Below are 23828 nucleotides of genomic sequence, written 5' to 3'. Positions count from 1 at the left end.
ATAAGCAGTGTGAATCAATGTCAAGTACCCAGCGCTGAATGAAAGAGGCAAGGCGCAGATGAATGTGTGTGTTAGCCAGACGCACCTTGAGAAAAGTGGCTGCAGCCGAGTGGGGAGGGCGGTGGGAATGGGAATCATCTTTCTTACACAGGAAGATGGGCACACAGGTGTGTAGTGAGTTGGGATCCATGGGGGCGCCTGGGTGGCTCAGTCGGTTGAGCATCCGACTTCGGCTCAGGTCAGGATCTCATAGTTGCTGGGTTCAAGCCCCACGTGGGGCTCTGTCGGGCTCTGTGCTGACAGCTCGGAGCCTGCTTCAGATCCTGTGTCTCCCTCTCTCTCTTCTCTCTGCCCCTGCCCCGCTCACGCTCTGTCTCTCAAAACTAAATAAAGATGTTTAAAATGTTTTTAAAAATGAATGGGGATCCTTTAGATCTTTGCATATATTTTAGAATTTTTTTTGAGAGAGAGAGGGTGCAAACAGGTGTAGGGGAGAGGAGTGGAGGGAGGCAGGGAGGGAGGGAGAGAGAGAATCCCAAGCAGGCCCTACACTCAGCACGGAGCCTGATGCGGGGCTTGATCCCTTGACTCTGGGATCGTGATCAGAACTGAAATCAAGAGTCGGACGCTCAACGCACCGAGCCACCCAGGCACCCCCTCTTGTATTTTATATTCTTTTGTATCTGCTTAATATTTAATGAAAAGGAAAGGACTAGAAGGCAGGCAGTGATCCAACCAAGAATACCACTCCGGAATCGCACCCAAACCGGCGACTGGGGGCTGTGGTCATGGGGACCTTCTTACTTGTAAGACTCGAATGAGCCACCGTCCCCTTGACTATTGGGGCTGCTTTCGTGTATCCCGATGCAAACACTGGCCTCTTTCACAGGACAACAAAGTTGCAATACCTGACCTAGAACAGATCCTGTGCTGGGGGAGAATTTTAAAAAGGACATGACCGGGTCCTTTACCACAATTGGAATATATAATAGATGGGGTTCAAACGCTCTATCCGTTTATTGAGGTTGGACAGCTGTGCTGTAGTGTGTATTGAAAAAAAATAAAAATCCTTCTCAGGATTGAGCCCTTTATGCCAAAATACACTGAAGTATTAGTGGGAAAAGACCATGATGTCTTTCCCAGTTTACTCTCGGCGTTCGGAGAAAGCATGTGTGCGTGGAGACGCAGAGAGAGATCAAATGATAAGGCCGGTGAGGCAAAATGTTAACAATGGAAGAGTCTGGGTAACGAGTCCACGGGTGTGAGGCTGTGAGGACATAGTGTTTGTGTTCTTCTTCTTCTGTTTTTGTTTGTTTGTTTGTTTGTTTGTTTGTTTGTTTTAAGTAGGCTCCAGGCCCAATGTGGGGCTTGAACTCAACACCCTGAGATCAAGGGTCATACTCTCTGCCAACGGAGCCAGCCAGGAACCCTAGCGTAGTCTTGTTCTTACAACTCTTGCGTAAGTTTCCAATGATTTCCAAGTAAAACGTTTAAAAATAGTGCCCTCTTCGCTACCGAGGGAAATCCTGTTGCAAACAAGTATGCCGTGAATGTTCGGCCTTCCCTGAAGCTCTGGCTCACGCCCAGAGGTTCTGCAGACCCCGGGTGGTGAGGACAAATCTCCCCCGGGTGGAGCCAGGGCGAGCCTCCCCTCCCCCCTCCCCAACCCCCCCCCCCCCCCCCCCCGCCTCCCAGGCCGCCCCCAGATTCCAGGTGGCCTCCACCTTCTTATGCGGCCAGAAGTGGCACCTGCCTCTGCTCTGACACACCTGTGCCCCTCACGGGGCGCTCGGCCAACAGAGGGCCCTCTAGCCACCAAGGCATACACCTTTCTTGGAAAGCAAAAGGAGGTTCTTCGAAAAACGGAGGCGCCGCTAACAGAACTGGGCCGAGGAGATCGTCTGCGGTGGCGGGCTGGCCACTTGCTCCGAGAGTACGGGATTTATGGTTCTGGCGTGCCAGGAGGGAACGCCTCGTTGCCAGATGGAATTCAGACCCGGGAGTGCGTTTGCTTCCCGGGGCCAGAGACAAGGACTGGGCAGGATCAGGAAGAGGGCAATTTCTCCATCGAGTTGTGAAAGGGGGAAACGGAGAATGAGCCAAGCTGGAGGTCAAGGACCAAGCCTGGAGATACGATCAGAGGCCAAGAGGAAAAGGAAACACAGGCGTGATAAGTGATGTGGCGGGAGACAGAGGGAGAACCCCAAGCGCGTGTCAGGGAAAGGGTGGGGGGACAGTTCACTGTGTCAACTGCCCCAAGGCAGGCGAGGAGGATCTACATGATGAAAGACGTGTGTCCAGACTTACTGGTTGAGTACCTATTATGTACAGGTGCTAGTCACAAGGTGAGCAAGAGAGAGAGAGAGAGAGACAGAGAGAGACAAAAGATGTGTCCTCTGGCCTCGCGGAGTTTCCAGTCTAGAGAAGACAGCAGGCATTCGTCAGAACCAAACTCACACGGTAAAAGGACCAGCAGGAAGGTTCTATGAGAGTGTTTCACTGGGATGCTGAGCTCAACGAGGAGGGCCGAGGCCTGAAGGGGCGAAGGAGGGGGCGGCGGGGTGGGGGTGGGGGTGCCCGGCAGCTTGTGCGGAAGCCTTGGGGCAGGACGGTGCCGAGTCTGGAGGAAGAGGAACAAGATATTTTAAGAATTGAGGGTGGAGCGAAGAGAGGGAAGGGAGAAGGGGTGGGTGGGGCCCAGAGGCACAGGGTGGGGGGAGGGGGGCTCACAGGCCGGTCAGCAAGGGTTTCCGTCTTGACTAAAAGCACCGAAAAGCTACTCGAGTGGCGTAAGCAGAGGTGGACGGGGGGGGACACAGGAACGTGATCGGTGTGGCTGCATTCAGTGGTGACCTCCGTGCTGGAGAAGAACATTTCAGCAGAGCTGGAGGGAGAAGGGCCGGGAGCTCGGGGCACTGGGGAGAGGTGGGAGGAAATGCCGGGAGGCAGGAAGGTCCTGTGGACCAGCCGTTTACCCTCTGTGCCTCAGTTTCCTCTCTGTAAAATGGGGGCGACGGTACCTACCTGATAGGGTGTGTGTGTTCTAAACGAATTTGGTACAGGGACGATGCCGGGCACGGGTAAGCGGCTACGGTGTTAGAGATTACCGCTCTGTGCTAAGAGCCTGGCGCACGGAGGGAAGAGGCGAGGTGGGGGGTCTCTCGAGAGGGGAGCAGAGCCCGAAGGCCAGGCAGCTGTGAGGGCGGGCCTCCCGCCGGCGCGGCCGCAAGAGAGCCGGGCCAGCAGCGCGGCCGGTGCCATACCTTTGGCGGTTCCGTGGTCATCTTGATGGCGGCCTGCAGGACGGAGATGGGGAAGTCCGGGTGGGGGCTGGAGCTGAGCCAGAGGCGGAAGGAAGGGTGAGGTTCTTCCACCTGCAGCCGCTCTACCAGCTTGTCCAGGTTGGGCATCCAAGACAGCGACAGGTGGCAGTTAGCTAGGAACACCCAGTGTCCTGCAAGGGGGCACTGGATTCAGTGGGAGCCCTTCCCCGAGCCCCGCGTGTCCCCACGCGTCGCCCCCGATTCCGCGCGTGTCGGGGGAAGGGGTCCTCTGGAGAAGTGGGGGCTGCGGTCACGGTAGCGTGACGGAGGCCGGGGCTTCCGGGGAGTAAGACGCGCACCAGGGACGGGGGTGGGGGAGCAGGACGGGACACTGACCCTGAAGGACCCCCTCTCGCAGGAGCCGGGCGGCAATGGGGGCCTGGCCCTGGCCCAGGGACAGGGCGTGGAAACGCTGGGCCATGCCCATGTGCTCCGCCAGCTGGAGCAGGGCGCCGGAGGGGTCCACACCGGGAGACAGGATGAACACCAGCGGGGTGCGTGGGGTCGAATCCTCCAGAACCTGCCAGAAGCGCGGGGTGTGAGAAGGCCACGTGAGGCGGGGCGGGGTCGGGGGAGCGGGGACTGCCCAAGAGCAGAGGTTGGGGGCACCGCAGAGCGAGGCAGGAAGGACCGGGGGTGCGGGGGGGGGCAAGGAGGAAACCAAGCCACTGACCAGTTTCATGTTGAGCACGGGCGGCTCCACGAAGCGGGAGCCGAGGTTGGAGACGATGAACGAGGCGACACAGAAGGCCACCCGGTCCTGGCGCAGGGAGCGCACGATCAGCATTCGCTGCATCTCATTGCAGGCGTTTTCCCACTCGCCTGGGGACGGAGAGGGCCGCGGGAAGCAGACGCTCGCTCGGAGGGGACGGGGACAGGGACAGGGAACAAGGGGAAGGGCCCGGCGGGGAGGGGGCACCTGGCAGCATGGCCTTCTCCGGGGTGGCGCTGGTATACCACAGGTGCCAGTCACGAGGGTATTGCTCGAAGGAGTTCATGAGCCCGTGGAAGTTGGTCAGTTTGTCCAGCTCTGTGATGTTGTCCCAGTAGGCGTCGGCGAGCCAGCTCGTACACGGGTTATCCATCTGGCCCTCGCGATCCAGGACCTGGGCAAGGAGAGAGGAGGAAGGGGACTGACCGGAACCCCTCCAAAGCATTTAATGATGAGGCAGCCGAGACCCTGCATCGGGCACCACGAGGAAAGGACTATGGGAGTCCCAGAGGCACTGGGCTCTGCCTGGACTGGGGAAGTCAGTTGGAGGGGGGGTAGGGGGGACGGGGCAGGGTCTCCCCGGCACCGAGCCCACACCTCTTGGTGCAAATTTGGGGAGCTGGCGCCCTCTGCTGGCTTCCTGGTGACACTGTCTCTCGCCCTAATGACCTCGCCCTGCAGAAAGGCCCCTTCCCTTCCTCACCCTCTTCAGCAAATACTCACTGCTCACCCACTGTGTGTTCTGAGCACTGGGATGCGGCGCTGAATATAAAGGGCACATATCTCTGCCCCTGAGGGGCTTATTTTCCAACACGGGAGGGCAGACGATGAGCCAAAGACATAAACAATTAAGTTATCCAGTGCCAGGTAAAGATGGCAAGGTCGCGCCAGAGTAGAATGAGCTGAAGAGCATACAAAAGATTGGGAGTTCTGGGGGTGGTTTGAAGTATTGAATAGGAAAGTCAAGGAGGTCTCGGGGAGGCGCAATCTGAGTCCAGCGTTAAAGTTGGTGAGTGGGAGCTGCGGGCGCACCTGTGGCAGAAGGGACAGCGAATGCAGGAGCCCTGGGGGGGGGGGGGGCAGGGCAGGCCATGGGAGGTGACACCAGGGAGGTGGGCATGCTGACAGACTGGGGGTGGGGAGCAGTGGGAGGCTCTTAGTTATTGGTAACCCGGATGAGGAGAGAAGTGTCCGGCATTGTCCAGGAGGGTGGAGAGAGGCCAGCCCAGGAAACGTGGTGTCACTGTCTAGCAGGTGTTTTTAAGTTTGTTTTTAAAGTTTATTCATTTTTGAGAGAGAGAGAGAGAGAGAGTATGAGCAGAGGAGGGGCAGAGAGAGAAGGAGACCCAGAATCCGAAGCAGGCTGCAGGCTCCAAGCTGTCAGCACAGAGCCCGACGCGGGGCTCGAACCCACAGACCGTGAGATCATGACCTGAGCCGAAGTCGGATGCTTAACTGACTGAGCCACCCAGGCACCTCTGTCTGTCAGTTTTAAGGGCCTAATGGATTTAAAGGGAGTCCATTCGGTGTGGGAGTGTTTTTCTCCACCTAGGCCCAGCCTCCTGGGCCACACAGGAACAGGAGAGCAAGATCCAGCCAGAGTGGTGGTTTCGCCAAGCAAAAGCAATACGGGACTGGGCGCTGAGGGTGCCTGTGCGGGGGGGGGGGGGGGGGGAGCATGTAACGGTGACCATGGAACCCAGGCCGGGAAAGGAGGGGCTTGAGCAGCAGTGAAAGAGGCAAGAGGCCACATCTGTCAGTGGGTCACAGGTAAGAGGGGCCCCAAATCCTCACCTGTAATGTGAGAGGTTTCCCCCCCCCCCCCCCCCGCATCCCCAGGGAGCCGGACACACCTGCTCCTGGCACTTTTCCTTGGCTTGCTCGCTGGAGCCTTGGGCCTGACGGTCCGGCCCGGAGTCCTGGTCATACATGTCCCCATCCCCAACCTTGACGCCTCTGACTGACTCACCACACCCCCGCGGAGAAAGAAGTTGTACTCGTCCATGTTGAGCTTGCCAGAGGTCTCCAGGATTTTGGCACACATCTGGAAACTGAATAGTAGCTTGTGGCGCTCAAAAAGGGTGCGGCAGGTGTACCTGAGAGACGGGCACCCGGAGGGCGGAGGGGACAGGAAGCACAACGTGAATGGTTACTGAGTGCAGGTCCTACAATCGCGGAGCCTCACGCACAAGAAGGGCCTGAATCGGCCTCTAGCCCAAACCTTTTGTCAACGGCCAAGCCCTCAGGGACCTAGAGAGCTCACTGGTGAAACCAGTCATTCATTTCCATTAAACAACACGCAGCATCGATTTGACCCCTACTCTGTGCAGGTCCTAAAGGCAGAGTCATCTCTGAGCCCCAGCCTCTGTCCTGGAGGAAGTCAGCTGAAGAGGGAGGACAGACAGAGAGCCCATCGATTAAGCGGTGATGTGATGGGTCCTGTACGGGGTGGCCGGGCCTCCGAGGGATGGCAGGCAGGGCAGGGGGCCCCCACTGGACAGTTTCTGAGAGGAGCCGCCCAGTGCAGGCGTGGAAGAGGAGGAGCAGGGAGGACTCCCGGGAGAGCTGGAGCATAAGCTAACGGGCCTTGGAGCAGCCATGGGGAGCCAAGCAGGGACAGTCTGCAGAAAGATTCACAAGTGAACCCGCGGGGCTCAAGGCCTGGGTGGCCGGGAGGAGGGTGTGGGTGCTGGTCAGGGGCGAGGACCCTGAAGGAAGCAGGAGGACAAAGAGTGTGGTCCCCCACCGGCCCCCTACCCGGGACCAGGCCCCGCCCCAGCCTGCTGGATGTGGATCTGGATTTCACCGAGATTCCCAGTGCTTGCGGGGCACGTGGCCACTGGAGATGCGCCGGCAGCGTGGACCCTAGCAGATACGAGCACGGCTCAAGGAGCTCGTGCTCTGTCCCCACGGGGAGCAGGGGCCAGGCCAGTGGCCGTGGCGCCGGGCAGCACTGGCGCGGGAGCATCCTGGCAGATGCGGGGGAGGTGGGGGGCTCCGGAGGCGCGGGGCGCACACCTGTACACGGCGTAGGTGTGGTACTCGTTCAGGTAGTCGATGCGGTCCTCCAGCTTGTTGCTGCGGTGGCTCTTGTCGATGCTGAGGACGAAGAGGTTGATGTAGGCGTCCAGCGAGAACTGGTACATGGGGTCGATGCGGCCCATGTCGTTGAGCACGAAGAACAGAACCGACGCCCTCTGGGCACACGGGCGGTAAGCCTATGGAGGGGCAGAGTCAGGGCAGGGTGGCGGGGGAGCGGCCACGGGGCTGGGTGGGGACAGAGTCAGGGCAGGGGTAGGGGGGGAAGCGGCCACGGTGCTGGCGGGAGTGGAATTGCGGGGGGTGGGGGGCGGTGGCCACGGGGCTGGGCGCAGAGCAAGGGGCGAGGCTCACCTCGCGGGCCAAGTCGATGTTGATCTCTGTGGTCTCGCTGGTCTCCAGCTGCTCGGTCACCTCGGTGGCGGTCATCTTGGAGGTATGAAGGGTGTTCACCAGCTGCACGTCGTCGAGCAGGGAGCCCGTGGCCTCATTCAGCAGCCTGAAGGGAAGCGCAGGTAGGCGGGTGGGGAGGTGGGGAGTCCTCGCGCCCCAGCCCGCCCACACCCAGGATTCTGGCTGGGCTGGGCGGTGGGTGCCAGCGGCGGGTGCACTCTCACCGAAGGATCTCATCCTCCAGCTCCTTGAGCTTCCTCTTGCCGGCAGCGATGTTGATGACCAGTGAATCCTTCTGTTCCTCCAGCTCCGGCCGCTCCTTCCGGACCACGATGCCCAGCAGCTGAGCCTCCAGGCCCTGGGAGCACGGGGACACGCGGTGGGACTGGCGCTCTGGTGACGGCACACCCCTGGCACCCAGTCACGCCTCCCCCCACCTCGTCCCCTGCCGCCCAGCGCAGGGGGCCTTTGTCTCCACCCTGCCGACTGGACTCTCCGGGTGCTTCCTGCTCCTCGCTAGCTGGGTCCAGGCTGCAGCCCCCGCCCCCACCTGTTCCTTGACAGCAAAGTTGACGATGGTGGTCTTGGCCGAGGTCTCAGGGCTGTAGTGGGGGTTGGAGAGCTTGGTGGTGATGTAGAAACGGAAGTTGCTGTTGTACTCCACCTCCTTGTCTGCAATGCGCATCAGCAGCCGGCCGCCTGCAGCCGGGCCAGGGTCAAGGGCAAAGGAGCCCTGGTGACCAGCTGTGGGCTGGCCCAGCCCCCAGCCCACATCCAGCGGCCCTAATGCCCAGCCCGGGGCTGTGTGAGCGGAGGGCCACAGTCTGAGGGCCGGCCCTCCCCCCCAACCCCTCACCTCGTGGCCCAGCTGGCTGGTCTCTAGGATTTGTCCCCCAGCCCAACCCCATAGGAAGCCTGGACCCTCACCGATTCGAGCTACAGATTTGTTGAGCACAGGGTTAAGTGTGGGGTCCAGATACTCCTGAACGTTCTGGAGCAGCACTGGGTATCCAAACTGGATGGCCTTTTCTAGAATTTGAAGGTAATTGCTCATCTGCAGGTCGATAATCTGGAGGCCCTAGAGAGCAAGGGAAAGAGATGGGAGACACGCTGAGGGGCCCAAAGTAAAATCTGACTCCGAGTCGGGCCTCAGGAAGAGGCAGGCTTGGGAAGAGACGCCAGGGGCCCAAGAGCAGCCCCCGCCCTGCCCCTCCCGCCAGCCTTTACCTGGTTTCCTTCCATGTTCTTGATCCACTTCAGGGCCTGGGCCTGAGGGTCAATCATCAGTGCCCACCTGAAGGAGGGTGGTCAGTCAGAAGACAGGCTCCGCCCTTCCCCGCCCCCGCTCCCGGCAGCCTCCTTACCTGTTGCCTCGGGTGACGATGATGCCATTCTCTGTGGAAAAGGCATCCGAGGGCAACCCTTGGATGTTCCAGTCTCGAACTTTGGTAGGATTGGACAGGAAGTTATCGAAGGTGAAGCGCGGTGAGCACGGCACCTCCAGCTCCCAGATCTGGGCGGGGAAGAGCCCCGGACGTCAGCCTGGAGACCCGAGCCCCGCTCCCCGCCCCGGGGCCCCTGCCCCCCCCCCCCCATCCCCGGCCCCTGCCGGGTGTCTCTCCGTCCTCCCCGCAGCCCTGGTCTTAGAGCCCAAGAGCTCACGAGGACCTGAGCCCTGCCTCACCTTCCTGATCCATATCTGGGTGACGATCTCATCCCGGTAGTTGGTCAGGAAGGGGCCCATGTAGGACAGGAAGGCGGCAGCCAGGAGACAGTCACCTACCAGGTAGCCCAGATCCTCCTCCAGGCCCTGGGTGGGGGGCGGGGGGCGGGCAGGGGATGTAAGGAGGGCCCCAGGCACTGGGGAGCGCTGGCTCTCCCCCCCCCCCCCCCCACAACCGACACTGGCTCCATCAAAGAGGCGCTTTGTCCTAAACCTTCGGCCCTGAGGAGTCCAACCTGGTTCTAATCCCTTCGGAGTCGCCGTCTTTCACAGTGATCCTGTTTACATTCTGGTGATAAGGCCTAACCCTTTCCTGAAGCCAGGGGCTCCATAAAGGCGGAGACAGGACGCGGTGGGGGGGGGGGGGGGAATGTTTCTGTAAAGTCATCAAGTCCGTGGGCTACAGCAAAGGCCCTGGCGCTCGCTCCCCAGGCCTGTGCAAACACGGGAGCCGCCTCCCAATGGCACAGACTCGCTTTGCGCTGCTCGCACCATATAGGAGGGGGGAGAACTCCCGTCCCCCGTTCCTGGATGTCCCTGCACCCGGGGGTCCCCATGTCCCCCGAGTGTCCCTCAGCCGACAGGGGGTGGAGCTCTGGGACCTGGCGGGCAGGGAGGAGAGCCGGGCGGGGCCCCCAGAGCTCACCTTGACCGTCTCCTCCCAGCGCGCCTTCTCGCTGGCCAGCCCTGACACCAGCAAGCCCGCTCGCTCCAGCTTCGTTTCCATGTCCTCGGACTTCTTGCGGAGCTCCTCCTTCTGGGCCAGCTTCTCGTCGTACTGCTTCTTCAGCATCTCTAGCTTCTCGGCCACCTGGGAGGGACCAGAGCGAACGGCTCAAACGCCACTCTTGTGGCCGCGCTGCTCGGGATTCCGGTGGCCCATCTGCCGTTCCAAGGCCTTGGAGCCTCCGTGGCCCGGTGTGCCATGTGACGATGCTAACCCCTACCCCGTAGGGCTGTCGCAGACAGAAAACAAGACAAAATATGTGTGGTGACGTGAAGTCTTCTTTCCCTTCCCCTCCACCACTCTTTTCTTGGGCCGGGAAACTTCTTGTCATGAAACTCAAGGCCGGGTAGGAAGACAGTCCCCTTGGAGCATAATAAGCCACATGAGTCCCACTGGCAAGAGAGGATCAGAGGGCACAGAAACGACTGCCACCCCCACGCCAGTGTGGCATGGCCCGAAGGCAGGACCTCGAGAGAGAAAGAAAAATCTAGAAACTGTTGGAGAGAGGAAGAGGGACTCCATTCGGGGCAAAGGCCCAGGTGCAGGGACCCACACAGGGATGGGGATCCAACTGTGCAGAGTTCACGTGCTGGCCTGGTGCCCCTGACCGGGCCTCATCTGGGCTGTGGGAAGGAGGGCACAGGGCGCAGGACATGGGCCCAACCACTGAGGTTGACCTCCAAAAGACCCTGGAAACGCAATAGATTAACTCCCCAAGAAACTGTCTTTAAAGCAAGAGCACCCAGGGCAGCTGCGTGGCTCAGTCGGTTAAGCATCCGGGTTCAGCTCAGGTCATGATCTCGCGGTTCAGGGGTTCGAGCCCCATGTCACGCTCTGTGCTGATGGCTCAGAGCCTGGAACCTGCTTCGGATTCTGTGTCTCCCTTGCTCTCTGCCCCTCCCCTGCTCATGCTCTCTTTCTTAACAATAAATAAACGTTAAAAAAAAAAAAAAAGGCAAAGTGGAGGTCCCAAATGTCACCTTCGGGTGACAGCACGCCTTCCAGGTCAAGCCTGGGTAGTGATGTTAGAAGGTATTAACATCCAGGGAAAGAAGGGGTCACTCTGAAGGGGTGAGTCAGCCGGGCCACTCAGGGACGAAACACCAGCTGGGGGTCTAGAAAGAGAGGGGCGCCCTTGCACTGGCACAGGTGGGCTTAAACCCGCTGGAGGCCATGCTGTCCGGCGGTCTTCCCTGCGTGCCACCTGTCGCCAGGTTCACGTGACTGCCTCCCCACCACCCGCGCAGTCCAGGCTCGTCAGCAACACTGATTATAATTGGGCTTCCCGCGGAGCTGTGTCTGTGGGGAAGCAGCCAGCCCACGATCGTTCTGGATTTCATTACTTATTTTGCATGTGGTGTTGTCTTCACCGTTTCTATTTTTTATACAAGAAATGTATGCATAAGGTTAAAGACCTAAATAATACGATAAAAAGGAGTTATAACAAAACCTCTTCCACTCCTGGTCCCGTTCTTCAGTAGCAAATTATTTTGAACCAATTTCTCTTTTTATTTCTTCTGGCAGCTGCCTCCCTATCTCTGAATATTATGCTTAGGCTACTATTTTTAAAATACATACATGCATATTTATACATACATTAATCTCGTTGTGGTTTTTATCTTTTTAACTCAAAAATTATGGAAAGTTGCAAACCTAGGACAAAGAATCACATAATGACTACCTCTACACCCGCCACATATATTCAACAGTTGTTAACATTCCGCCAGTCTTATTCCATCTACTGTTCTTTGCCAAAGTGTCTTAGAGGAAGTTACAGACTCATGAAGCGTCAAGCCTCAAGACGTCCCGGTGCAGATCTAGAACAAAACAAGGACATCTCCCCCACGATCGTCACACCGTTATCACACCTCACCGCCACTTTGTCTTTTTTTAAAGCATAATTTTCCTCTTTTATGTCTTTTCGTAAAGAGTGAATCCACATCAGAAGGGAAAAAAACACACATGGTGAAGGATCTGGCTTCCTCCCACTCCTGCCCCAGCCCTGCCCCAGCCTGTGCCCCTGCCCCAACCCCTGCCCCAGCCCGTTTCTCCTATAGCTTTCCAGACACAGTCTGTGCGTAGGGTCCACCGGTAATAAATACATGCACGGTGAAGGCAGGCCCTTGCTCGCCACCAAATCCCTGCACTTAGAAGAGTGCCCGGCGCTCGGGAAGTATCTCTTTGGATGAATTTTTTTTCATAAAGATAAATGCTAACATACTACTGTACTTTATTTTTTTTCTTGTCTCCAAATCGGTTCTCGTCAAGCCGCCTCATTCTCTTTAACAGCTGCAAAATAATCTTGTGAATGACTGAGCCGTAATTTATATAACAAGTCTCCTTCTGATAGACATGTGTGTCTTTCCAGCATGTTCTATTATTAACAATGCTGGAATGAACGTCCTTGTACACTGCTGCCTCTTTTTTATTTGGTTTGCTTTGTGAATAAGTGACTTAAAAATTCAAAAGGGATAATTATGGGCATGAAAAGTCTCTCTGCCCCACCCCCCCCCCCCCCATCCACCCTGCTCCCTCCTCGAGGTAGCCAACGCGACCTGCTTCTTGAATATTCCGCAAGAGGCGTTTTGCACACGCTCAGGTATATTCCATACTGCCGTTTCCTGGTTCGTCCGTTTGAAACTATTTCTATGGCCTCTATGCTACAATGGACGCAGGGGTGACCCTCTCCCCTCCAGACTACACTTCTTCCTCCCTGTTCCTGCCCATGAGAATGCTTCAACTCCTTACCTTCATATCGCCGAACACCATCTTAAAACCCTGCTTTATCTCCTACAAAAGCATTGCCCAATCTTTACCCCACCCCCACCGACACCCAGCTCCCACGTTTTTTTTTTAGCTGTACTTTTAAGATTAAAAAAAATTTTTTTAACATTTATTTTTGAGGGAGAGAGAGACAGAGACAGAGAGAGACAGAGCACGAGTGGGGGAGGGGCAGAGAGAGAGGGAGACACAGAATCCGAAGCAGGCTCCAGGCTCCGAGCCGTGGGCACAGAGCCCGATGCGGGGCTCGAAATCACCAACTGTGAGATGGTGACCTGAGCTGAGGTCAGACGCTTAACCGACTGAGCCACCCAGGCGCCCCTGTACTTTCATTTTTATGTTGTCAAGGCTGACAACAACGTTCCCGCTCAGAAGTCACAGCCTTCTGCGCTCCGTCCCTAGGTCGACGGTAACAGCTAAAGGCCACAAACAGTGCAACAGCACGCACCTCCGTGACCACGACCGGGCTGGTGCCGTGCGCGCCTGGGGGCCGGCCGACAGGCCGCTGCGCACACCGAGCCGGTTGTGAAATAGCTTCCTATCACCCCGGATTCTGTGCTTCTGTCTTGCAGAAATTCTGATCGGTTGGGTCGTGTCTCCAATCTCTCTTGTATGTTGTTTGGGTTTCTTGTTGGCGTGGCTGTGTATATTCCTTGACTCTACCGTCTACCAAACAGCCCATCCTTTGATCATTTTTCGTTTTCCCAGAATTCTTCCCGGTTCTCTGCGATTTTTCTCTTACCGTCCTCTTTCTGCTCTCTGGGTGTCATTTCTTCCTTATTTACCCTCTGGTGACACCAATTTTTCCATTAGATCTGCTTTGTAAGTGCTTCTCGGTAGGATGAATCATCCCCGGGTTTATTGTGTCTTCTGGCGCCATGTTTTGTTATGATTTTTTTTTTTTTTTAATCTTGGCCATTCCTTGGTGTGTGGGAAGACTTTCACCACGCCTTTACATACTCCTTCTCCGGAGGGAGGTGCGTGGCTCATCTGACTGGTGAAATCAGCAAAGAATAAGCTGGAATGCTCCACCGAGCTCAGGCCGTTTCCACTCTGCCCCCCAGCGACGCCCAAGACTGAGTCTGTCCGTCTGACGACGGGGTCACTCCTCGTGGGCCCACCTGCCCACAATGTCAGCCGCATCCTCCCACCTAGTCTCCGAAGGTGATGTTTTGGCCAAACCCCTTTGGTTTCACGTCTCAGTGTGTTTAGAACCCCCAGGCACAGAAGGCTGCTAGTTCGCAGATCCCTTCAGAGTGTATTTGCAGACCGGGAAACCCACTGAGAAACTTTGGGCGGGCCTTGGGGGTCTCAAGGGCAGACTTTGGGGTATGGACGCATGCTTTGACTTGGAGGGTTTGCACAGGCTCCCACTGGGCACACTGAGTTTTTACGGTGGTCTGGCTGTCGCCTGGGTGAAAGGCTTTAAGCCGACGCTGTGATATTCTGACCTTGACAGATGACCGTGGCTTCGTCCACAGGTGAGTGGCCGTTTCTGCAGAGGCAGGACTGCTTGAAACAGAGCAGCCTCGTGGGCTTGGGCTGGAGGGTGGCCGCAGGATGAGGTCCGCCGTGGCCTCAGCACAGAAGCGGCCAACACGCCAACCAGCTTGAAGTCGGGGAGTTTCCGGGCACTGACGGCTGGACGACGACATTTGCTGGTTTTCAACGGCAAGACTGTACGTTCCGCGTGTACTATGGGTTCTAGCTTTCAATGGCTTTGGCCAAGCCTGCGTGGCACTAGGGCAGCTGTCTCATTTTTTCAGTTTTTTGTTTTTTGTTTTTTTTAATTCAGGGCTAAGGAGGCAATCGTGGCTCATCCACAGCCTTGGGACAAGGGAGGGGTTCCGTTCTGAGATTCCCGGTGACACAGTTAGGGCAGGTGGCGTGCAAGTATTATCTGTGCCTTAAGGGAGCATGCCGGAACAACTTGGGGGTTCCGGAGGGAAAAGCTGCGTCTTGAGACCCTGACGGCAGAGGACTTGTGCCTGGCCAGGTCCCCCCCCGGGGCACAAGCTTCAGCAGCAGCAGCAACGGCAACTTCGGTTCAGGAATGTGCTGGAGGTGACTTTCCAGTTAGGAAAAGCACGGGGCGAGGTGAAAACCTTGCCCATGAGGCGGTTCTTGTAGGGCCTCGGCAATTCCACAAAGACAGCCAGCACCATGAGCCACCGCGGTGTGGGGTGACCGCGCCTGGTCACGACACAGAGCGGGGGACGTGGTGTTCACGGCGGGGGTGGGGGTGGGGGGGAGGGTCAGATACTTGAAAGGACACAGCCGGGATTTCTGTTTGGGGTTTCCATGTGGCTTCACAACATGGGGGACATCTTAATGCTCCCTAATCCCACACTTCACGATGGACAACGGTGGGTTTACAGTGGCAAAAGTTACGTGTATTTTAGCCACAATAACTGCCCTCTCCAAGAAATACATACACACGTGTGGGCTTCCAACCTGCCCCCGGCACGGTAAATGCTTTTTGGTTGGATCGTATCTCATATTAATCTATCGTGGGAGGGTGTCTCCGCAGTTTGACATAAACTCACAGGTCGTGATTTCCAGATAACCGCCATTCTGGTGAAGCTAAAAACCAAGCTTTTCTCCACGTGTCCTCATTCCCGCAAACACCACTGAGTGTTCACCGTGGTCTCTGGAGCAACAAGAATTGTTGCTTCCTGGGAGCGTAATTTTGTCTGTAAATCCTGTATGTTAACTCCTGGGCCTTTTTTTTTTTTTTCTTTTTTAAGTTTATTGGAGAAAGAGCACAAGCGTGCAAGCAGGGGAGGGGCAGAGAGAGAGAGAGGGAAAGAGAGAATCCCCAGCAGGCTCTGCACTGTCAGCACACAGAGCCCGATGCGGGGCTCGAACTCACAAACCCTGAGATCATGACCTGAGCTGAAATCGAGTCGGATGCTTAACCTACTAAGCCACGCAGGCGCCCCTTGAATCTTTTTAGAATTTCAAATGATGCTCACAAGAGACAGGATTTGGAGCCGCTGCAGGCTCTGAGGTCCCACAGGAATGACATCCGTTTCCAGGGACTGAGGGCCCGTCCTGGCCGCAGCTTAAGGAAACAGATTCTCCCCAGATACTGAGGGTACAGCTGAGACCGAGCAGAATAAGAGACTCGATGGTTTGGGGACTTTGACTTGAGAATGCTGGCTTCTTGATTTTTAACTCTGAAAAAGCAGGATGATTTGCTTTCAGATTTTAATTTACTTGGACTTTAGTTTACTCAGGGACTTAACCTTTGAAATTTAACACCCTCCCTCAGGGTCGTAGTCAAATGTGTGGAATCTGTGTGTGTCATTACTCTGTAGCATTTGGCTGCCATCCCACGGTCTCGGCACACGGCCTGCGATACGCTATTCGGGATGATGTGACGACCAGGACTGGGATGCGAGAGAGAAAGAAGGTGAATGTTCAGTAGATTAGGCTTCTGTTTTGGCCCATTTCAGGGCCTTCTGGGGCAATTCCTTTTTTTTTTTTTTTTTAAGTTTATTTATTTAGAGACAGAAAGAGAGCACGAGTGGGGGAGGGGGTAGGGGAGATGGAGATAGAGAGAGAGAGAGAGAGAGAGAGAGAGAGAGAGAGCAGGCATGTACAGGGGAAGGACAGAGAGAGAGGCAGAGAGAGAATAGAATCCCAAGCAGGCTCTGCGTTGTCAGCACAGAGCCCGACACGTGGCTCAATCTCACGAACGAGGAGATCGTGGCCTGAGCTGAAGTCAAGAGTCAGATGCTTCACCAACTGAGCCACCCAGGTGCCCGAGACAATTTCTAAGCCAGTGGTTTGTAACCCTTGCTGCCTGTCAGAACTGGGAAAATATATTTTCAGGGTCCCCAGCAAGTAACTATTTACTCCAGATTTGAATTGATAAGCGATGTAGTTGAGCTCGGGGCCACTTTCCAAACCGCTGGGCCCTGGCACTGAGTACAGGCTCTCCCACCCCCGGCTGGCTCCGACTTGGAAGTTTTCAAAATGCTTTCAAAATGCTCAGGCTCTGCCAGAGATGCGTACCGGCCGGTCTGTGGGGGAGCCCCGCATCGGCTCGGGGCCACCTGCAAATGGGTGGGGAGGCAGGCCTGCCCTGTCGAAAGGTACGTTTCCCTCTGACACTCCACAGCCTTTTCAGAGGCAGAGGGCAAAGCTGGGGTGCCCGTCTGCTTCCTCTTACCGGCTAGGGGCTCTCAAGAGACCTAACGTGGGGTGCTCTACAACCACTCTCCGGTGAATGATGCTGTCGGCAGCCGACCCCATGGCCCCACTTGTCACACATAATTATTTGTCCCAGGATAGGAACCATCCAGGGGTGAGAAACCTTCCCAAACCAATCGCCAGCCCTGGATTGTTCACTCTCAAAAGAGACGGTGAAAGGGTGACCGGCCCGTGAGAGGCTGGGGGGGTAATGGCGGCCGCAGGGACAGGGCAGGGAAGGAGGGCGTGAGGACAGAAGCCCCCTCGCCCGGCCTGGCTGCTTCTGCACAGAAGGGGTCGGAAGAGGCCCCGAGGGCCGCTGCACTTGGCAGTAAAGACGGGGACGAGCGGGGCTTGGGGTCAGGCAGCGTGGGCTCCAGCCCAGCTCCGCCGGCACCTCGAAAGTCCCTTCATCTCGCTAAACCTCAGGGTCCTCATCTGATCTGAGGACATTAGACCTGCGTGCTGTCCACACGTGGTGGCGGGTGAAACGTCCGGAAATGGTGTGACCGGCTTTGGCTGTATAAAAACTCAAAGGCCTCCATACGGCCAAAGATCGCATCAGATCTGGAGCTTGGAAACGATGCATCTGCCCGTCACAAAGGGGAACGGCCACGCAAGCCAGGGCGCACCGCCCGCAGGGTCCAAGGGCAGCACAAGCTCACGAGGTACCAGAATGGAACGAGCTCAGGTACAGAAATGAAAATCACTTCCTTATCTGAGCGTGGACGCCCCTGGGCGGACACAGGAGAAGTTGTGAGAGAGGCTGTTTCCAAGGAAGGGCAGCAGGGGGTGAGAGGGAGGCGTCTCGCAGGCTGCTCTTTCTACCTTCTGAATTTCGCCCCGCGTGGATATGAAATCCTATCGAAGCAGGGGTGGAAAACGTACCAGATATGCGAGGAGACTCTCGGACTCCTGATAACAGCACTCTGCACCCTGCCTGCGGGAGCCGTTCACCCGCACGTCCTTCTTAAGTAGGGTTTACGCCCAGCGTGGAGCTCGACGTGGGGCTTGAACTCAGGGCCCGCTGACGGACAGCTGAGCCGAGCTCAAGAGTCAGATGCTCAACCGACTGAGCCCCCGGGGCGCCCCACTTGTCCCCATGTCTTGGAGGAAGTCACCTTGCGGGTGTCCAGCCCGCTCCCGGTGAGGAACTCCCTCTCCCTCCAGCGCAGCCCCACCCCCAGCCAAGCACAGTCTTCCCGGCCTGCGGCCCCCGCGTCACACTCTTGCCCTGTCCCCCTGCCCTGGCAAACACCGATTTGCCACCCGGATTTCATCACTTAACCCATCTCCGGGCCCGGCCCCAAAGCCCACGAGAGAGCCCGCCAGCTCCGAGTCGAGTTGGGAAGGGAAGGGCTCCAGCCGTGCCTTCGTAACCCTCCATGGGGGGGGGGGGGGGGGCGGGGCTCAGCTTCTAAGCCAGAGGCAGCCTGTCTGGAAGGGCCCAGAGCAGGAGGCGGACGGGACTGGAAGGCAGAGGGGAGGAGGGGAGAAATCAATGGCAACGGAGCATCCCGGGACCTGGGGAGAGGGACCGCACGGGAAAGACGGGCGCGAGGCCCGGCTCACCTCCCACAGCTTCTCCTGGGCCTCAGCCAGCGCGGCTTGCTTCTCCTGAAGCTGGGCCAAGGCCACGTTCATCCTGACCCGCTTGGGCTCCACCACGCGGTACAGCCGCCCGTACAGCTGCGGGGAGACAGTCCGGCTGCAGCGGCCGCTGCCCCCTCCTCCGCCCGGGGCTTCCCCCCCACCCCAGCCCGGGGCTCCCGCCCCGCTTCCCGCCCGCGCCCCCGCTCACCTCCATGGCCCGCACCCACATGCACAGGGACTTGGCCGCCAGCGAGACCCGGCCGATGATGTCGGGCTGGAAGTCGGGCTGGGCGCAGTAGGCCCCGATCTTCTTCAGAACCTTGTCTGAGATATTGTCTTTATCAAAGTGGATCAGTGACTTGATGAAGTTCTGCTCCCCTGTGGGATGGAAACCGGGGGCCTCAGCCAGAGGGCCTGACCCTCCTCCTCCAGGCCTCACCTCCACTGCTTGGGCGCGGTTCCTGCCCCCACCCCCACCCCCACCCCCATCCCAGGGCTTGGCTCCCCAGCCCAGAACACTGACCGCATCCCCACTTCCTCCCGCGGCCCTCACCTCCCTCCCCAGAACCTCCAAGCCCCCAGGACGCCCTACAGTCTTCCCAGCCCCATCTCCCACCAGCCACCTACCTCAGACGCCCTGGGCCAAAGTCCCTGCCCCAACACACACACATCATTACTTCCCCACTCTTTGCATATTCTCCTCAGGGCAGGGGTCGCTGAACTAGGGCCCGCAGACTTTATTCCGCCAAGGGAGCGCAAAGCCGCGAAAACCATGAGAACGAAACACAAAGACCCTTGTTTTGCATTTTCTGACTCTCATGCTTTTGAGGGCCCCAGAGGTATTCCTGCCTTTCTTTGGATTCTGGGATATGGTCCCATATCTTCAATTTTATTTTATTTTATTTTATTTTATTTTATTTTATTTTATTTTATTTTTTTTTTTGCTTAAATGAAGGGGAGCTGTTTTCTGTTCCTTACAGCCAAAGAATCTTGACTGATCTTTACGTCTCTTTCGTATGAGGCTCCACCTGCCCTGGAGCGTCGGTACGATGCCTCGTTCGTCTCCGCCTCTCCGAGCTCCTGGCGCACGGCAGACGATTAAGAGGCACGGGGCAAACTGGCGCTGAGTGCGCCTCGGGTCTCTAGCTTACCTAGCTGCCTCTTGGCCTCCGCCCAGGTGGGCTCGTTGCCTCGAAGAATCATGACTGCCTGCATGACCATCTCCACTTGGGCGGGGGGCCGTCCGTAAGACTTGATCTCTCCTATGTCCTTCTTGTTCAGAGACTCCAGAGCCTGGGCAAAGGGACTCGCTCAGGGAGCAGGGCCGTGCAACTCAGGGGGCGGGACAGGCGCTTGACAGGGCGGGGGTGGGGGGGGGGGGGGAGACGAGACCCCACCGAGATGCCCTCTTCCTCCCACGTCCCCAGGGACTTCAAGGACACAGAAGGCTGTGTCCCATTCCCTTCCCTGGGCCTTCGTACCCGCATGGCTTCTTCCAGGGCTGGCAACGCCTCTTCTAGATCCTTCTGGGCATTGTCGGCCAGTGCCTGGCACTTGACTTCCTCGATTGCGATCTTCTCACTATTGGCTGTCACGGCCTAGGGAGGCACAGGGGGCAGGGTTTTGTCTTCGCCCTGGGCGAGAGTAGGGGGCCAGTGTCAGGGGAGCGATAGTGATCAGAAATAAGGTTAAAGAAGATGCGAGGGGCACCGCGTCCCCTGACACGGTCGCTGACGGTGCCCCGGGCAGCCCCTGCCCCCTGGTCACTAGTGGTGGGGTGCGTGGGGGGCAGAACCAGGGCACAGGGACACCGCCCCCCCCCCCCCCCCCCACCTTCTGCTGCTCATCTGCTTCCCGCTTCTGCTGCACAATGATGACCAGGTACTCCTCGCACTGCTTCTGGAACTCGGCCACCTTCTTCTTGGCCTCCTCCAGCTCCAGGGACATCACCTCCACCTTCTCCCTGGTCTCGTCGATCTTAAACAATCCCATCCGCAGCTTGTTGGCCTGGCCCAGCAGCTCCTGCCGCTTCTCTCCCAGCAACCTGGGGCGCAGACTAGGGTAAGGTGCCTGGGGAGGCTGGGCACCCCCCCCCTTCCCGCCTGTTACCACCGCCACCACAGTCAGGTTTTTAGCATTTCCCGCCTGAGTCCCTGCTAACAGCTTCCCAGCTGGCTTTCCTGCTTCCAGACCCTCATCCCTCTGATTTATTCCACGCACCACTGTCAAAGCAGCTTGTTAGACACTGTTGTCATCGCCGTGTCCCTACTTGAGGCTCTCCCACTGCCCCCCCCGCCCCAACCCCGTGCGCAGCAAGCAGGGAGCGGCAGTGAACCAGACGACACAAGCCTGTCCCAAGGGGGTGGCCACCTCTCACCCATCTCCACCCTGGTTTCCCCACGTGGGAAGGAATGTGGGCTCCGTATTGCCACAGTGCGTGATTTTTTTTTTTTTTTAATTTATTTTGAGAGAGAGAGAGACAGCACGCGTGTACCAGCAGGGGACGGGGGGGGGGGGGGGGGGGAGAGAGAGAGAGAGAGAGAGAGAAAGAGAGGGAGGCAGGGAGGGAGAATCCCAAGCAAGCTCCATGCTGTCAGCACAGAGCCCGACTCAGGGCTCGATCTCTTGAACCATGAGATCGTGACTTGAGCCGAAATCAAGAGTCGTGCCCTCAACCAGCGGAACCACCCAGGTGCCCCGAAATGTCTCATTTTTAAAGAAAACGTGGAAATCCGGATTTTTCTAAGCCTCCCATTTTAAATGTTAGCAGCTTACTCAAAAAGTTTTGAACGTTATACAGACCAAAAAAAAAAAAAAAAATAGCATCTGTGCAGGATGATTTTCTGGACCGAGCGAGGAAATGTGCATCAAAGGCTTAGCATAATGTCTGGGCAAACAGTAAACAGGCTGGAAGCCTGGGCGCCAAGGGAAGGCCAGGACTTGACTTTGCCAACCGCTGCAAGTGCCTAGAACAGTGAGTGTCACGTGGCAGATGCTCAAAAATATGTGTGGAAGGAATGAACGAACGAATGAATGAATGACTGAGGATGACCGTTCTTTTCACAAATGGCTTGCCCTTCACCTTGATCAAAACACTGAATCTAATAAATAAGGGGAGCCTTTTTTTTACATTTCTTTTACATCTTTCAAGGCAAACTATTATTGCGTTGGGTACCTAAAAAGATACTCAATATGACTTAATGAATGAATATATAATTCTTGAGGGGGGTAGAAAGTCTAGAAAACATTCAGGGCCGACACACATATCATTGGTATATACGGCGATGTCCCCATCGTACTGAGGTTGGAAAAAGACACATCGTTCCAGAAATAAGGACAGAGAGGGTGTAGGGCAGAGGCGAGGCCAGAGGGCTCTGGAAACGGCCCTGCACCCAGGGAACCCCGTCTCCCTTTTGTTAACTCCCCGCACAGGAGGAGACCCCCACCCCACATCCCTGCCTTCCAGGGTCAGCACCTGGGTCGTGGAGCCAGCCCCGGTGGGGGGGGGCTGGCTCCTGGATCTTTCCCATTACATCATTCGGCCCATCGCCCTCAAAAGCTACCAAGCTCCCTGGCCCTCCCCGCCCTCCCCCACTCTTCTCCATACTTCTTATATCCCGACACGAGCTCCAGGTAGTTGGTGGGTGTGACGTAGTTGTATCTCCGCAGCTCCAGCAACATCTTCTGGGAGTACCGCCCCACGGACCAGTGCATGGTGACAAAGATCTTGGCCACCTTCCTGTGGATCTGAGGCCCACAGAAAAGGATGCAAGACGGACAGTGAAGGCACTTAGAGAAGGGACACGGGAGGGAGGTCGGGGCTGGGCGTGTGGGGAGGGCCTCACATTCTCCTCTGTGCCCAGGTCCACTCCTTGGAGGTACTTCTCGGCCACCTCCAGCAGGGCCTCGTGGGGCCACTCGGAGAACCAGTTGATGGTGGTGCAGTTCACCAGGGCCGGGTACTGGCGGATCCAGTTCCTGGTGACGGGTTTCAAGAAGAGGTCAGTCCCCTGCGGAGAGGCGGCCTCCAGCTCCTGGCTCCCTCACGGGTCTGGCCGCTTTCCAGCAACCCACGTGTCCCCTCCTCATGCTCCTGTGTGCCCCCCACCACCTGTCCAGGTCCGGCTCCCCTCAGAGCTGGCTCAGTGTAGCATTTAGGGACAGACGGCCTGGTTCGCACCCAGCTGTGGATCTTGAGCAAGGGAACATCACTTTCCTCATCTCTAAAATGGGAACAACGGGGCGCCTGAGTGGCTCAGTCGGCTGGGCAGCCGACTTCGGCTCAGGTCATGATCTCATGGTCCGCGAGTTCGAGCCCCGCGTCGGGGCTCTGTGCGGACAGCTCAGCGCCTGGAGCCTGCTTCATATTCTGTGTCTCCCTCTCTCTGACCCTCCCCTGGTCATGCTCTGTCTCTCCCTGTCTCAGAAATAAATAAACGTTAAAAAATTTTAAATAAATAAATAAATAAATAAATAAATAAATAAACAAATAAAACGGGAACAACAGGAATACCAACCAGGGAGGCAGCACGTGTAAAATGCTTAGCGCAGTGCCTGGCACAGTAATACCATTAATATAAAACCAAACAAAAGGGTGGCCCAGATGGCCTCTCCATACAATTCTGTCTCCCTCCTCCTCTCTGATGCCCTTAAAACCCGGTCATGCCAAGAATGGGTAAGCAAACCATGGCATATACACATAACGGACTATTACTCAGCCTTAAACAGTAAGGAAGTTCTGACTTCCTTGGGTGAAGGAATGGATGAAGCTTGAGAACTCTGAGCTGAGTGAAACAAGCGAGATAGACAAAGACAAAAACTGTATGACTCCACTTACGGGAGGTATCTAGAGTAGTCACTCACAGAAACAGAAAGGGGTCAGTGGTTGTCAGAGGCCGGGGCGGGGAGTGGGCGGGGGTGGTGTGTGGAGAAATGGGGGATTATTCAACAGGTGTAGAGTTTCAATTTTGCAAGATGAGAAAATTCTAGAAATCTGTCACACACTGATGTGAATATGCTTAATGACACTGTGCCCTACACCCGAAAACCGGTGGTGATGGCAAATTGTATGTAATTTTGCATTTTTAAAATCATGATTAAAAATTTTAAAACAGGAGCACCTGGCTGGTTCAGTCGGTTGAGCGTCCAACTTTGGCTCAGGTTATGATCTCAATGGTTGGTGGGTTCAAGCCCCGCATCTGGCTCTGTGCTGACGGCTCAGAGCCTGGAGCCTGCTTTGGATTCTGTGTCTCCCTCGCTCTTTGTCCCTCCCCCGCTCATGCCCTGTCTTTGTCTCTCTCAAAAATAAACAAACATTAAAAATTTTTTTTCTTTAATGTT

The 23828-nt window shown here is 56.8% G+C and overlaps 1 protein-coding gene and 1 long non-coding RNA gene across 14 annotated transcripts in view; one reads left to right on the top strand and one right to left on the bottom strand.

The window, feature by feature from the left end:
• Nucleotides 1-23828, bottom strand: part of DNAH2 (dynein axonemal heavy chain 2) — a 92842-nt gene that overhangs the window by 4925 nt on the left and 64089 nt on the right. For 9 of the 10 annotated variants that reach the window (XR_008294096.1, XM_053211994.1, XM_053211989.1 and 6 more), the window contains 21 exons: nucleotides 22334-22466; nucleotides 22096-22235; nucleotides 20322-20532; nucleotides 19970-20086; nucleotides 19640-19781; nucleotides 18697-18866; nucleotides 18468-18584; nucleotides 9837-10001; nucleotides 9152-9277; nucleotides 8832-8980; nucleotides 8695-8761; nucleotides 8395-8545; nucleotides 8018-8166; nucleotides 7692-7825; nucleotides 7429-7573; nucleotides 7054-7253; nucleotides 6005-6131; nucleotides 4243-4429; nucleotides 3997-4145; nucleotides 3660-3843; nucleotides 3264-3454 (listed from right to left, as the gene is read on the bottom strand). Coding sequence is in view for 9 of the 10 variants with exons in the window: in XM_053211994.1 (XP_053067969.1) it covers nucleotides 3264-3454; nucleotides 3660-3843; nucleotides 3997-4145; nucleotides 4243-4429; nucleotides 6005-6131; nucleotides 7054-7253; nucleotides 7429-7573; nucleotides 7692-7825; nucleotides 8018-8166; nucleotides 8395-8545; nucleotides 8695-8761; nucleotides 8832-8980; nucleotides 9152-9277; nucleotides 9837-10001; nucleotides 18468-18584; nucleotides 18697-18866; nucleotides 19640-19781; nucleotides 19970-20086; nucleotides 20322-20532; nucleotides 22096-22235; nucleotides 22334-22466 (3154 nt within the window). In the remaining variant the exon portion in view is untranslated. Of the gene's footprint in view, nucleotides 1-2827; nucleotides 2861-3263; nucleotides 3455-3659; nucleotides 3844-3996; nucleotides 4146-4242; nucleotides 4430-6004; nucleotides 6132-7053; nucleotides 7254-7428; nucleotides 7574-7691; nucleotides 7826-8017; nucleotides 8167-8394; nucleotides 8546-8694; nucleotides 8762-8831; nucleotides 8981-9151; nucleotides 9278-9836; nucleotides 10002-18467; nucleotides 18585-18696; nucleotides 18867-19639; nucleotides 19782-19969; nucleotides 20087-20321; nucleotides 20533-22095; nucleotides 22236-22333; nucleotides 22467-23828 lie in introns of those variants that run through there. The other variant, XM_053211996.1, reaches the window with a different exon arrangement.
• Nucleotides 1712-11681, top strand: LOC128313422 (uncharacterized). Of its 4 annotated transcripts, none has more exons than XR_008294111.1 (6): nucleotides 1712-2460; nucleotides 6366-7247; nucleotides 7477-7589; nucleotides 7775-8509; nucleotides 8728-9482; nucleotides 9856-11675. It is a non-coding gene; the product is annotated as an uncharacterized LOC128313422 (long non-coding RNA). The 4 variants fall into 4 exon arrangements; XR_008294110.1 differs by lacking the exon at nucleotides 1712-2460 and adding an exon at nucleotides 4423-5805; XR_008294109.1 differs by lacking the exon at nucleotides 1712-2460 and having other exon boundaries at nucleotides 5829-7247; nucleotides 9856-11681.

This window comes from Acinonyx jubatus, chromosome E1, assembly GCF_027475565.1.
Source record: "Acinonyx jubatus isolate Ajub_Pintada_27869175 chromosome E1, VMU_Ajub_asm_v1.0, whole genome shotgun sequence".
In the NCBI taxonomy this organism is placed as follows: domain Eukaryota; kingdom Metazoa; phylum Chordata; class Mammalia; order Carnivora; family Felidae; genus Acinonyx; species Acinonyx jubatus.
The sequence above is the reverse complement of the archived record's forward strand: the minus strand, read 5'-3'. Positions and strand labels throughout refer to the sequence as shown.